Below are 15,966 nucleotides of genomic sequence, written 5' to 3'. Positions count from 1 at the left end.
TGGGATTTGACTGATCCCTACAGTCAGTCTCCCACAACAAGAGGCAGCCTAGGGCCCGCTCTGTTGGGTCCAACAAGTGAGTAATTCTTGACACCCCTTGGGCTCTGGCTATAAGGAATATAGGTCAGCATTGCGTCAGTTTGTGTCACCCTGTGAATGTGGTTTCTAACCAGACATCTCCCTGGCAGTTCTTTCCTCTGGAAATAGACCTGCAGTAAATGAGGCAAAGCCCAGTGGCTGGTGTACACCTCCAACGAAGAGCCACGCCTAACCTTGGCTGCTTATCCATAGCAGACTGGAATTTACGAGTTACAATTGGGGGTGCATATTTGGAAAGGGTCCGCACCAAGTGCTTCAAGTTCAAAGTATTGTTAAAATGATTATTTTTCTTTAAACCACAACAACATTAATTAGTCTAGCAGCCTGAAGGGTTTACAGGACAATCTGTGCATACCAACTAAAGATTATGTTGAAATGAGTAGGACAAGCTGTCTGAGTCCTGCGAATTAGTACCTCGTTGCTTTCTAAGTCCATTATTTAAGCCTATAATATTATCAGCACTGACCAGTTTTGACCCAAGTAGAAAAGGATTGCTAGACAAAGGCTTCTAAATGGTTGGCCTGAACAAAAAGCAATGCGGACACCGCTCCTTACAAAGTAATACTCACTTTCACAGAAGCCCCACTTTTCGTCTGCCTTGTAATCGTAGGTGGTCGCACACCACAGTCTGCCGTCTTCCCGTCCATCCGACGTGCAGTCCTCGTATTCCTTCTCCAGAAAGAGGAAGGGGAAGTGGCAGGGCTCCCCATGTGCCGTGCCTTCAATGGCCGTCAAAACTGCAGAGAAACCAGAAGGTTAACGTGAAAAGCACACCAGTACGCATGCACGGACAGCCCATCGGGACGGCGAGCATTGAAGACGAAGATCTGGGCGCCTGGTTTGCAATGTCAGGCAAAAAGCACCTGGTCCAAATTCTGATTGGGAATGACCTGAGGTTAAGACACCTGTTGAGCTGGCTGAGCTGACTAGCCTACTGAAACCTCGCTTAGAATTTCTGAAGGTGTCAAGATACAATGTCAGGGAGGTTAAAAGTCTATTGTAACTCTTATCCAACAAGTGAGCACAACAAGAGGGCCAAATGCAACTGGATCAATTCTACTGCTCAAAACAACTTTCCCTATTTATATATGGACGTTTTAAGTTATTCAGTAATGTAAAGTCATGTAAGGAAAATGGTCCCTCAGGCAAAGTTAACTGCTTGTGTACGCCTGTGATCCCACAGTATTTTCAGTATTTATCACTTATGTACTGAGGTTATTTCTTTACGATGCTCTAGTTCCCACAAAACTTTGGGAATTTTAAGGGTAAAGAGTCTTTACAAAAGACTCTATCTCTATTTTTAAGTTCTTTCCAAGGATCTCCTAAGTGCAGGGAAGCATGCCAGGTGTTGGAGATGAGGTGAAGCAGATGTTTCAGCTACGCAGAGGTTAGAGCCTGCATGGAAGAAAGAAAATAAATGGAACCATGATGGATGTTATAGAAGGGAAATTCTGCTAGGAACCAAGGTTTAAAGGGAACACCTCAAAGATTATAGTCACTGGGTTACAAATATCCAACTACAACCTGCAGTTATGAAACAACCCCCATAAAACAGTTGACCAAGAGACAGACTTAGGTGCAGAACTCATTCACAACTCTAAGGCTGCTTGTATTTCTTTTTTCCACAATAACAAAAATGCTTGTTTTAAAAGTAACTTAATCATAGGAATTGTAGTTTACCCAAACTTATACATTCTAAGTGTTTCAAAGATACAAGAGATTGCAAGTGATGGAATGAACGGTACAGCAGAAAAGAAACTCAAAAGTACCAAATGGCTCTTGACAACAAAAGATTTTAACTATCTGATTCAGCAAAATATAAACAGGAATAACCAAGAACCCCCAGTATGTAATACCTGTTCCATCAATTTCATGAAAATGGAAACTTGTTAAAAAGTGTTCAATAAGTTATTAGAAAGAAAATATTTATTTCTGAGATATCTTTTCCAAACATAAATCAAACGAGGAAACTTATTATCCTCTAATTGTATTTTAAAGTCTTCCAAAAGTTACGATGGGGATTTCTTAGTTCCAAGTCAATTATCTCGTGTGGAAAATTTTCACAGTATGTGTTACTTTCAGTTAATTTTCTCTCATGGAGAAATCCTGAAAGAATTTCAAATAGTCATTTTTAAAACCTCCTCAGAACCAAGTATTTTAAAAACAATAGTAATCACTGTTCTGGTATAATATAACAGAATTTCAGGCTCTGTAACTCAAGTAATGAGCATTTGTAATCAAATATGTTATTTAAAATGAAAGAAGAAACTCATGAAATCTTTGTAAAATCCGTGTAAGAAATTCATGTTCCGTAGATAAGGAATCATGCCTTGACTCTCAGTAAGGATGTAGTATGACAATGTCAGTATGCAGCCCTTGGGAGGACACTACTTACCTCATGGTACATGAGAACTTGTAGAAAGAAGCAGACTGCTTTTTATTTAAATTAGTATAAAAATCTGCTCTTGTGAAGTCAATAAAAACCATTCAAGAAACTAGAAAAGGTTGGAAAACAAAGACAAATCTAAAATACTGAGTAAATGGGCACTTTCATGGTCTTGGTCAAGAGTATAAACTCAAGACAGTGAGTTACGAGTTGGGCTGCTAACTGCAAGAGCAGCAGTTGAAAACTGCCCGGTGCTCCTTGTGAGAAAGAAGAGGCTTTCTGCTCCTATTAAGATTTACAGTCTCAGAAACCCAGAGGCAATTCTACTCCGTCCTACAGGTTCTCTATGGGTCGGAACATGTTCTATGGCAATTAGTGTTTTTGGATTTATTAGAATTTTAAGAAGACTTAAAAAAAAAAGATATGCCCATTGTGAATGAGGGGGAGAATGTATTGGGGACTCAGCCCATCTGTAGGCAACTGGACATCCCCTGACAGAAGGGTCTTGGGGAGGAGACCAGCCAGTCAGGGTACAGTGTAGCACCAAGGAAACACAACTTCCCTCTAGTTCCTAAATGCTCCCCCCACACCCCCCATCATGATCCCAATTCTACCTTACAAATCTGGCTAACTGGAAACACAGGGAATCCAGGATGGATGATCCCTTCAGGACCAGTGGTGAGAGTGGCAATACTGGGAGGGTGGAGGGAGGGTGAGGTAGAAAGGCAGAACTGAATACAGGGATCTACATATAACCTCCTTCCTGGGGGATGGACAACAGAAAAGTGGGTGAAGGGAGACATTGGACAGTGTAAGAGATGACAAAATAATAATTTATAAATTATCAAGGGTTCATGAGGAAGGGGGGAGTGGAGACAGAGGGGGAAAATGAGGAGCTGATGCCAGGGGCTTACATGGAGAGCAAATGTTTTGAGAATGATGAGGGTAACGAATGTACAAATGTGTTTTACACAATGGATCGATGTATGGATTGTGATAAGAGTGGTATGAGCCCCCAATAAAATAATTAAAAAATATGCCTCGAGTCTGTTTTTTTCAAAAACTTTTTAGAATGTTTACAGAAAAATGTTCTCACAAGGACCCACATATACTTGCAAGAGAAAAATTGGTGCAGTAGCATAATCTAATAACAAATCACAAAATAAAAAACTCAAAGGTCTAGCAACAGGAGACAATTTAAACTAATTATAATGCAGACAAAAATGGAAAGCTGGGCACTCTCAACACAGATGGGATTAAAGGCACTGCAATTTAGCAGTAAGAAACTCTGCTGCCACCGTGGTTAAACGCCAATGTCAGTATTCTGACCCCAGCAGCCTCTCTGTGAGAGAAAGAAACGTCAGTTCGTAAAGATTCCAGCCTTGGCTTTCAGAAAGAATAGTGCCTGGGGTCTTAGAGGCTTGTTTTAAAACAAGTAGCCATCTAAGTGAGGAAGACGTACACCAGCCTGAAGGAAACAAGGATTATAAATAATAAAATCTAAATCTGAAGGAGGGAAAAGTTTCAGAGTTTAAATTCTGAATACCCTGTTTGTAGAAGGCCATGGATGAGAGTGGAAACCCCAGGTCCATTTGCAGGATCCCTGTGCGGATTAAGCCTTTTATCATAGTCCAGATGTGTGAATAGCGGTGCTGTCAGTCAGAGAGCACTGGAAGTCGATTACGGCAGACACGCTTCGGTAAAATGTAACACCTTATCATTTGATCTTCCCTTTGACCCATTTAAAATTGTCTCAGTTTTTAGTATTTTCTGCTTTCTTTTTGACTGAAGTTTTTGTTGTATGTTTCTTTCAGTGTGTGAAATCCAGGAGAGGTAAATCGACAGCATCAGTAACTGGATCATCAGTTACTTAGGGACATAGCAGAGGAGGTTGGAGGGAAACAGGGGCCTATCAATGAGTACGAGAAAGAAGAAAATGTTTTATAATTGACTGTAGTGATGATTTCTCAAAAATTAACTAAAAAATTAAATCACAAAAAGATTCCAGCCTTGGAGACTCTGAATGGAGAGTTTTGCTCTACAGGGAGTAGAGGGACAGCTGGAGGAGGAGCTAGGGCCAGAAGACCTTGTTGTTAATGTAGAACTTACTGTAGAACGGGATAGCATGTTGGTGAAAACAACACCTGGCATACGCGTGCACACACACAGAAGGACCACTTATGCAAACCTGTGGGAAGCAAACGCTGAGTGAAAACGTCGTGAATGTTGTCATATGTGTTACATTAAACGTTGGGAATACAAACTCATTGTTTCCTCCTTTTGAACTGCAAGATCATAGGAAAACAAAAGCCAGAGTTAGCTTTTTACTGTACACAGACAGACAAATGTCTTGTTTGAAGAGCTTTAAGTCGCTCTGGCGTCAAGAGAGTTCAGTGCGCGGCTGCGGACCGAGAGGCTCACCACCGAGCCGTGGCTTTGCAGGCCGGGTAACAAATATGCTCCCATCAAGACTTCAGCCTGGAAAGCTTATGAGGCCAGTCTCAGCTGTTCCAAAACGGTTGATTTGACTCAGACGCAACTCGATGACACACACCGCCGTCAGGATCACCAACGGTAACAAGAGCTTTTGCAGGGCCGCTGAGGACCAACGCTGTGAGTTAAGTGTTCTGTTCCTGAGAAAATGAAAATTTTATTCCTGCTGCTTTTCGGAGGCAATTCTGTCATTCCAAGCACTCAGCAGAAGACAGCTTCTAACCTTCTATTTGTCAAAGGTAGCTGAAATGATTATTTAGTGTCAAAAACTATAAATCTCAAGACAACTTCCATAAATTGTAGTAAATACTAAGATAAAATTTCAATTAGTAAGTCATCACCAAAAAACAAAAACAATTCACAAAACAACAAGAATAGTGCACCAACTGGACATAATTACACATAAATGGTGTAGGCCAGATAAAGAGGTATTTAATAGGGGAGGGGAAAAAAAAAGAAGAGGTATTTAATATTGGTTGGAAAACAGTCTATATACAGAGACCGATTTCACCAAAGGTTAAGCAGATTCAGAAACAACTCACGAACACGCAATCAACTTCTTACTAAGGCATGCATTGCTTCATGAACAAAAATGGGTTTTGTCAGAAGAAAAAGGAAACAGTCAAGAAAATTCATACAAAATGCTGTGAGAATAACTATTTCCCAGATGAAACAGAAGCAAGCACTGTGACCAAAGTGACAGGGTTCATGAGATTGAGATGACAGTCACGGTAAAAAAAAACAGAATAAAATTTGCTCAGAATAAGTGCTATTTAAAAGAACAGTAAGTCTCTGCGTCTCTATAAAGAATTGCTTTAAAGAGACTATGTTAGGGCACAAACGATGTGCCCAAACATGAAGTATAGACATGATGACGGTAAGAAAGGCAGGTCTGGCTCAGCAAACCCATTTCTGTTCCAGAAGTGAATTTTGGCCTCACTCACCCATACATCATAGCATTTGGTTCATATCTGTTCTTTTTACACGTTTACTTGCATGGCCTATTTCATAAAAACAGGCAGAAATTATTTTTGAAGAGCCTCTATGATAGAGGTATAATCCAAGCTCAAGAAAGTCTTTGTTTTCTTGGACTGAGTTTGGCTGTCCCCTGGTAATCAGAAAATAAACACTCAAAATTGTGTGATTATCTCTCTTCATTTAAGTTGGTAATGTTTACTTTAAATGAAGTCAGCGTGTGGTCAGAGGTAGAAAATGAAATCAGTGACATGTAAAAATACATTGGCATCGTGGGTGCATTCAATGTGTGGGAGGGAGGATGGAAGGTGCCGTCGCCGCACTAATTGTAGGGCTTATGTCGTGTTCGGACACGGTCGGTGGTCTGGCGGAGAAATGAGACTCCAGAAGAGGTGCTTTTCCACAGGGCGGTCTCCTCGGGAAGTACGCTTCCACACTTTATTATGGCACTAGAGCCTTTTCACGCCAGTTCAGATGTGTTGCAGACAAGTGCCTCTCTTTGCTCGACCTCCTACCTCTGTTCACTCGGACTAAGGGTTGCGCCTTCCCAGCTACTCCCACACAAGCAACACGAAATAGAAAGGCCATCCAATTACTCACTCCACCAACGGGTTTCTGTCAGAACCCGATTTTAAGCATGACTTAAGAAGTTCAACTTCTTTTATTTTTGCCATTTGAGGTGTATTAAGATGCTATTTCATTTTCTCCTTTTAAAACTTTTAGTATAAGGATATTGTCTTTGTTACAAGAAAAACACAGAACAATCCACAGGGTAGTTATAACATTTAAGGAGAAAGATCAGAGTCATCTTTCCCCATCATTCCAAGCTCTCCTTTTTTTTCTCTGGAGGTAACAGTTGTCACCACATGAGGAGATGTGGACTCGCTTTTGTTTGCAAACACGCAAAAACCAAGGTTTTAGCTCTCACATAGGAGCTCATACTAAGTGAATTATTTTATAACTTGACATTTCCACTGAACACCTCCGGACATTGCTCCAGGTGGCAGATAATGAAGATGACTAATGCCTTCCTACACCTTCTCTGAACCAAGGCAGGCCAGGTGGCAATTTGGGCAGACTGGTGATAAGTGGGCAAGTCCATTGTGTAACAATGTCAACCTCATTCACCCTTTCCTTAGAGCAGGGGTTCTCAAAGTGGGTTATGCCAGCCTTTGTGGGTGCTAGAACGATCCAACCCCAAACCAAACACTGCCACAGAGCTGATCAAACTCACAGCGACCCTACAGGACAGGGTAGAAATGTCCCTGTGAGTTTCCAAGACTGTCACTTAAAAAAAAAAATCATTTTATTGGGGGTTCGTACAACTCTTATCACAATCCATCCATCCATCCATCCACTGTGAGCCTGTGACTCTTTATGGTAGTAGAAACCCCGGTCTTTCTCCCAGAATGATCCAGGGGCTTGTAAAAGCGTATTTTTCGTGTGTGGATTATGGGCTGTACTGAAGAGCTTTTAATTGCTAGGGGGCTGCTGAATGGTTTGTTTTGCTTTTTTAAAGAGAGCAGTAGGTAAAATAAGTTTAAAAGCCTATGCTTTAAGAGTAATTAGCGAACACCCTTACCTTGTAACTTCATCACAAGATTATTAAACATCCTTTTCTAGTCTCTCTCCTTTCTTAATGTATTAAAGAAAAACAAACAAACCCCCTCTTTTCTCTGTTCTGGGAGAGTCTTTGGTTTGATGGCATCCACTCTGTCTCTTTGAATATTACAGTTAATAGAACTCCTGCTCCTTCTCCCACAGCTGTCTCATAAACTGGTTTACAACATGGCAGGTAACCCGAATTACTAGAGATTCATGTGCAGGTCTGCCCTTGGCAGGTAGGATGGAATCACATGGAGTAAACCCAAGGATGGAGTCAGTCTTAAATACTAAGGAAGCCCAACAGGAATGCCACAAAGAGCTAGAGGCCCCGAAGGCTCAAGCACTGAACTACCCCGGGTAAAGCTTTGGTGCTGTGAGCTAAATTGGACTCCGTTTCTACTACAGTTTGGCAGATCTGATATTTTCATCGAAACATGTGCCTTTCCAAAAGGGTATGAGTAGTCTCTAGGTGGCTATTTAATAAACAAATGCTATGGGTATGCGGAAGAAGGTTTGCTTACGAAGCTGGTCCCTGACTAGCATCTGGGAATTTTAGATTCTGGAAGGGTTCCTATCCTGCTCAATATTAAGAGTGACGAATATGCTTCTGCTGAACATCTGCTGCTTTCTCCGAGTCTGCAGTAACCGTGGTTCTCGCTAGGCAGAGGATAAAGGAGGTGACAAGCCCCCACTAACACCTCTGGCTGTGGAGTCTCATGTACACTGCCTTAGTAAACAGCATTTCCGATGTGCTGCCACAGTTGGGAGTTATGTGGGTCACATGCGACTTCTTTGGGGAAAAACATTCTAGGAAGCTTGGGCCTGGTTTCTTGGGGACTTTGTCCCACGGGTCTTTTCCCTTTGCGGATTTTGTGTTGTATCCTTTTGCTGAACTAAATCATAGATCCAAGTAGGAGTAGATCATAGCTTTGAGTTGGACTATATCTTCCCGAGTGATGCACTGAACTGGAGCCTCCAGTGCAGTTGGTAGCAGAAACGGGGGCTGTTGGAATGAAACTGGCTCGCTGACAAATGGTGAAGCACAGTGTGGAAAGGAAGAAGTGAAATCAGTGGGGCTGATGAGCATCTGGAACCTACGTGGCTGAGGCGCAGTCTCGAGAGCCACTGCCACGAGAAGGAAAGTGTGACCTCTGGAATTTGACAAGGATGGATCTAACTCCAGGAGAGTTAGCTGGTCCACAATTAAAAAAGGGGGGGCGGGGCAAGGGCAGCCCAGGGATGCCTTTGGCTTTTGTTCTCTTGGGATGGGAAAGGGCAGCACATTGCCAAAGGTTTTCTCTGGCTGACCTGAAAGGTTCAAAGTCTGCAACGCTCTTTCCTCAAAGGGGGTCAAGAGGGAGGTGAATTAGTTCTCAGGGTTGGAGCAAAGGTTTAGATCAGTGGTTCTCAACCTGTGGGTCATGACCCCTTTGGGGATCTCCCAGTTGATAACAGTAGCAAAATTACAGCTATGAAGTAGCAACAAAAATAATTTTATGGTTGGGGTCACCACAACATGAGGAATTGTATTAAAGGGTCACAACATTAGGAAGGTTGAGAACCACTGGTTTAGATAAACATGAATGAGATAACGGGAGGGGGGGGTCCTTGGGTCATTTTTTTAGTCTAGTTGCTGTCTCCTCTGACCTTCACCACCTGGCAATCCAGCTGGATTGCACCAGCAGCCGGAATGGAGACAATGGGATGGTACGGATGCACTATGAGGAAAAGAAAAGGAAGGGTCTTAAAATAGCTGTGTAGTTTGTGGCCGCTGCATCCAGACGTATGGTAAATTTGATAGAAGATGCTAAATGTTTGTAATTTCAGAAGTGCTACAAGAACCATGCCCATCAGGGAAAGTTAAAAATAAGAACAAGTGTTAGAGGGACTAACTGCCTTGCTTTTTGCTGCCAGTGGGTTGGTTGGAATTTACACTCTTTGGTATGTGTTGGGTGGCTAATCGCAAGGTCAGCAGTTCAAAACCACTTGCTTGACCTTAGGCTATCTTATCCTTCAGTCCCTTTGGATTTTTAAAAATCTCGAATGCAGAGATCCTATCTGAACTCTTACCAGAAAAAAAAACAAACCCCTCCAAACAGCAATTCCAATGTATAGCCTGCAGAACAGAGCAGAATTGTTCCTATGGGTTTTCAAGACTGTGAATCTTTACAGGAGTAGAAAGCTTTATCTTTTCCCTCCCTGTAGAGTGGCTGGTGGTTTTGAATGGCTGACCTTGCAGTTAGTAGCCCATCACAGAGCCCACTACAGCACCAGAGTTCCCATCTGTCTGAATCCTACTCTTAGTCAAAGCCTGAGACTGACTGCTATACACTTGCAGTCTCACCATTAGCTGTGCTGAACTGACAGCCAGCACTGACCCAGTGAACAGAAAGCAGCCTCTGGGATCATGGCAGATTCAGCACACCCTGCTGTGGAGCCCCCACAGTGAAACCATCACCAGTGCTGTCTGGCTCACATACAAACAGCTGCAGAAAAGAGACAACCTGAAATGGAGCTGCTGATGGGCTGCAGGCCTCCTTCTCAGAGACGGACCATGTGAGCAGGTGCTTACTGCCCTGGGCTGCAGGTGGTAGCACGGAACATCCCAGGGACTGTGACTCCTCCACTCACTCCCGACAGATCGATGGGGCTCTCAAATTCCTTGGGTAGGGGCGGTGAGCCACTGCTATTGGCGTGTCAGCTTTCCAGATTCATTGCACTTTGAGACTCACTCTGAGAGCCTAACTCTGCTCCCCTCCTCTCTTTCTTGATATAGAGGCTTGAGTGCAATCTCACTGCTGAATGAAACTGTCCACAGAAAGGGAAAGCTCCAGGTTGCTCACTGGAGAAACTAGCTGCACAACATGGGTGGGAGATTATATAAAATTTTGGAATTTAAAAAATTGCCTTTCTGTATGTAAATATTGTTTTGTTCTGTGAAATTTTGCCCTTCTTGCAGACAGTGGAAAGGCTGGATGAGCATGGGGAATGATGGAAGAAAATGGAACATCATGATTTCTGACCCACCAATGAAGAGAGCAACTCCAAGCGCTGCCCTGCTATGCTTCACGCCTCTGTCCCCAACAACTGTAAAAGTGGTTTCCAGGGAGCACCTGTCCTCGTTGGGGCTCTAATTCCTGTGTGTGTAAAAGGATCACTACAACAGTGCATCAGCTGGGGAGGTTTTCAGGTCAGTTTCTGGGTTATGCATTGTGTGCACTTGTGCTTCAGGTCAGACCTTTCCCTCCCACCTCACAAAAGGATGGCTCTTGAATCTTAAGAAGGAAGCTGTGATAGGTAGGTCTATTGTGCCATAGCCAACAAACACACGTGGGATTAATAAGGTTGCAGTTTAATTGAAGGCAGTTTAATTAAATAAATGGCTTGGCAAGCCTCATCTTTCTGTCTCTTGCTCTCTGATGACTGGACGAGTGTGTGGCTACCTTAGTTCTCTGCCTCAACTTGTGAGTTACACTACCTGTGGGACACCCAACCCGTGGACCATGTCACTGTAGTTTGAGATTCCTTCAAGACCTTCTTCACCACACTGCTGGTGTATACCTCACTTGAGCTGGGGACTGTCACACCCTGTCATCTGGTTGACTGTTGGTGACCTGCCCTGCTGTTTGCTGCCTGTGGCCAGATTTCCTGAATTGCTCTACAGAGGACTCAACTGTATGGTTCCTTGACTTGCACCCAGCGGCCCTCATGAGTTGAAGAACTGCCAGTTTATTAACTGTCTCGTGGAACTGAGTTGAACTGAGCCTCTGTACTGCTCTGTGGACTAATTAGCTGTTTATTTCTCCGTGTTGTATATATCTATCCATATGTATGTGTGTGTGTGTGTGTGTATAAAGTGTCCTGGTTTTGTTTCTCTAGAGAACCTAGTCCATCACAGAAGCTAATTAGGTACCTATCCCTGGTGGTGCTGGGAATTAAGCACAGGAGTACTAACTGCAAGGTTGGCATTTCAAACCCACCAGCCAGTATGCACGAGAAAGATAAGGCTATCTGCTCCCATCAAAATTTACCATCTTAGAAACCCTATATATGCAAAACCTAAGACCCCAGAAAGGCACATTTGACATCAATACTGCAGGCTGGCACCTGCTGTGTGGGGCCCAACTGATAATTCTGCTGTAAAGATGCCTTGGTCAAGGGCCAGCAGGGTGACGTATGGGGAAGAGAGTTAACAAGTAAGCAGATACCTGTCAAAGGCCTACTCTGAAGGTTGACCTCTGGCTGCTGTCTGCTGGGGCTCCCACCATGCCATGTGAGTAGAATGGCTCAGCCTATCTACACTGTTTGCCTAAACAATATGGGTTCTGCTGAGCACCTGTATTCTTCTAGGCTTTGCAATTCTGGTACAAGGTAAAGTAGAAGAAACCTGTATACAGACCAAGATGCAGTCACGTGAACAGAGCAAGGGAACACCACATAGTTGCAAATCAGGAAAGGTGTGGGACAGGGTTTTTGTGCTGAAAAGACAACCCCAGAAGGTGGACTATATGAATAAGAATGCAGCATAAGGATTGGATGATGGCTCATCAACGAACTGCGATACGAAGACGACACAATACAGGTGCTCAGGTAACATCATGATAAAAAGACATTGAAGTTGTCAAAGATTCACCTTGTTAGGGTCCACCATCAATGCTCATGGAGGCAGCAGCCAAGAAATCAAATGACATATTAAACTGGGCAAATCCACTGCACAAGACCTCTTTAAGGTGGTAAGAACAAAGAAATCTCTTTGAGGACTAAGATACCTGATCCAAGCAATGATACTTTCAACTGCATGTTGAACGATAAGGAAACCAAAGAATCGATACATTTGAATTACAGTGTTGCAGAAGAATATTGAAAGTATCATGGACTGAGAGCACTTCTGGGAAGATGGCAACTAAGTAACACATACCAGAGGGGCTCCGCAGAAATCAGCACAGGAGAGTTACTAAGGGAAATTCCACACTGCCAGGTCACAGGAGGAGCATCATAAAGATAAATTGGCACAGATTCACTAGGTTTTGAGAGCTGTGGGCCTTTGGCTTACTACATGGAGGCCAGCTAGGGCGTGACCTTAGACCTGCCACTGTGTCCGACAGAGTCAGGATCATTTGGAGTTAGTGCAGGGGCTTTTTCTCAACACAGCCACAGCTTGCAGCCACCTCAGAGCTGGGTTTAAACCCCTCCATCCTCATAGTCCGGAATTGGGGCTCAGTTATATTGTTACTTTTGTTTCTCTCTTCTCTCTCCCACCAGTCTCAGATGCCTCAGGGCAGGGATTAAACCCCCTCCAGCTCCAAGGTCAGAGATCAGGGTCTCAGCTGTATAGTTACTTTTGTTTCCCTCTCTTCTCTGTACCTTCACAGTCACAGCAGACTTAGTTTTTTACCCCCTCTTCTCTTTTCTCTCACACCCCACTGCACACCTCCAGACTACTCCTCTCAGCCTTGGGCATTTCGGTTTGCCTTACACCTAGCTGGGAGAGCGCCGCCCTCTGCAGTGTAACCCCAGGCTGGGGAAAGCCTGTCCACCCTCTGCCAGGGGATATGCCACCAAAATGCTTTTGGGGAAAACCCTGCCCACCCACCTTCTGCAGTACCTAACACGTGGCTCAGGAAAATCCGGCCTGTGTGGCTAGGGGAGCTCCTACCTGTTCTCTGTGGTCCCATGTGACTGAGGGAACTTCCTGCCACCTGCCTTGGTGCCTCACATGGCCTAAGGAAGTATTGCTAACACTCAGAAACATCCCACGCTGCTGCAGGAACATCTGTCCCACCTCTGCAGTCCAACAACCTGACCAGGGCAATTCTGCCCACCGTCCACGGTGCTCTACACCAAAACGGGCAACCCATCAGCCTTCTGTGGCACTCCTGTTGCAGCAGGCAGTCCCATACGCCCTCTGTGGCACCCCAAGCTGCCATGGGCTTCTTGTGAGTTCACCACGCACAGCACCATCCTCGTGGGTCCAAGAGGACCATTCAACTTGCCCTCCAAATAACAGAATACAGGCTGACTAGGGAAAGAGTAAAGCCACAGGAGGATAAAGTGATAGGCCAATTCCATAGTGAAATTAGCTGCAGGCAGTTTGAAGAAGCATTCCTCCCAGTGGCCCAGAGAGAGCCAGTGCTCTTCAACTCCCTGGAAAATGGCACCTGGCTCCCCTAAAATAATACAATGCAATCAGCAATCAACCCCAATGACCTCAATGAAAAAAAAACAGGAGAAACAAAAGGCAATGGCAGACAAGATCTTGAACTGAACGACATGCATAGATGAAACAGACATTGATATGCTATAGAAAGAAATGTTCAGAATGCCGCTTGGAGTCATACAGGATATGAGGGAAACAAACCAGAGAAAGGATGAAATGATAGAGGAGATAAAGTTCATAAACCAAACGGAAATACAAGGGCTCAGGGACGAGATAAAAACCAGTAGCAGACTCAAGGACTTTGCCAATCGACTGGAGGAGGCAGAGAACTGCACCAGTGACCTAGAGGGCAGTCAAGCAGACTTTAACAAACACGAACAAAAATCTAATAACATCATCAGAGAAGCTGAAGAAAACAAGAGCTATATTAGATGCTACAAAGAGGAACATCAGCAGAATAATTGAATTACGGGAGGAAGACACAAAAAAGAAGTCACCTGAAACAATAGTGAGAGAATTCTTGGAGGAAAACTTCCCCAGCTTAATGAATGAAAACCAGGCAACCATTCAGGAGGCTGAAAGAACACCAGCTAGACTGAATCCCAAGAAGAAGTCACCAAGGCACATAATAGTTAAACTATCCAACTTTGAGAAAAAGGAGAAAATCACAAGAGCAGCTAGAGAAAAATAAGCAATCACATATAAAGGTTCCCAAATAATAATATGCTGAGTCCTATCAATGGACACATAAGAAGAGGATGGGGTGGAATAATATATTCCCAAAAGTGAAGAAAAATAACACAAACCCAAATATATGCTACCCAGCCCAATTACCTATCAAGATAGATGGAGAAGAGTCTTCCCAGACAAGGAAAAACTCAAAGAATACATTAGAAGAAACCCAGGACCCAAAAGATCCTTGCTGAACCAATATGGGCACAATAGCACTCACCAAGCATAAATTAAAGACCACCACATAGAACAACCCCACCCAGAGGGCAACAAAGAGAAGACAGACCTCAGGATAGCATTGGCTTAAGGGTGGAAAGAAGTCGATAATGAAACACACACAGCACACACACATGACAACACACTGATAAGAAAGGGAGGTAGGAAAAGACTCAACACAAAAGGTATAAGATAACGCCACAGAGTCCACAAATGGAGATAACCCTGAATATCAATGGAGTGAACTCAGGCATTAAAAGACTGAGGCTAGCAGACTGGCTTAGAAAACACAACCCATCAGTCTGTTGCCTACAGGAGACACATCTCAATGCTACAGACAGAAAGAGAATAAGAATCAAAGGCTGGAGAAAGGTATACCAAGCAAACAGCAATTCAAAAAAAGCATGGGTTGCAATCCTAATCTTGGATAAAATTGACCCCAAAGTGTAAACCATAAAAAGAGATAAGGAGGGGCACTATTTAATTCTCAAGGGAATGGTAGACAAAGAACCACTAAGCATTTTAAACATATTCCCCGAACGAAATACCCACTGAATACATCAATCAAATGCTCCAAAAGATGAGAAAAGAAATCACAGCCTCAACAATTATAGTAAGTGACCTCAATACCCATCGAATAAGACCACAGGAGACCAAAAAGGTGGTACCCTTCACAATAGCCAAGCACAAATTGAAATATCTAGTCATATACCTGACTAAAAGAACAACAGATTTATATGAGGAAAACAACAAGACACGAAGAATGACTTCAACAAATGGAAGAATATCCCATGCTCATGGATTAGAAGACTCAATATAGTAGAGATGTCAGTTCTGTTCAAGGCACTATAGAAGTTCGATGCAATCCCAAAACAATTACCCTCATCATTCTTCAAAGAAATGGAAAAACTGATTACCAACTTCTTACGGAGAGGGAAGCAACCCCGGAATTAGCACAGAACTCCTCAAGAAGGACAGAATGGGAGGGCTTGCTTTACCTGACTTTAGCACATATTATACAGCCACTGTGGTCAAAATTTCATGGTATTGGTATAATGACAGATACTCAGACCAATGGAAAAGAGGTGAAAACAGAAATAAAATCATCAGCATACAGACAACTGATCTTTGATAAGGGCCCAAAACCTATCAAATGAGAATCAGATGCCCTCTTCAAAAAGTGGTGCTTGAGACTCTCTCACCCACTCACTCTCTCTCACTCACTCATTCACTCACTCTCTCTCACTCCCTCTCACAGTCACTCACTCACTCACTAATTCACTCACTCTCTCACTCACCCACT

At 43.4% G+C, this 15,966-nt stretch overlaps 1 protein-coding gene across 2 annotated transcripts in view; it reads right to left on the bottom strand.

The window, feature by feature from the left end:
* The window catches only part of SEL1L (SEL1L adaptor subunit of SYVN1 ubiquitin ligase), a 72,651-nt gene that overhangs the window by 40,733 nt on the left and 15,952 nt on the right, over positions 1-15,966 (bottom strand). For both annotated transcript variants that reach the window (XM_075531410.1, XM_075531411.1), the window contains one exon: positions 669-836. In XM_075531410.1, coding sequence (XP_075387525.1) covers positions 669-836 — 168 coding nt within the window. The remainder of the gene's footprint in view (positions 1-668; positions 837-15,966) is intronic.

This window comes from Tenrec ecaudatus, chromosome 14 (genome assembly GCF_050624435.1).
Source record: "Tenrec ecaudatus isolate mTenEca1 chromosome 14, mTenEca1.hap1, whole genome shotgun sequence".
Classification (NCBI taxonomy): domain Eukaryota; kingdom Metazoa; phylum Chordata; class Mammalia; order Afrosoricida; family Tenrecidae; genus Tenrec; species Tenrec ecaudatus.
Note: the sequence above shows the minus strand (reverse complement) of the source record. Positions and strands in the feature narration are given on the sequence as shown.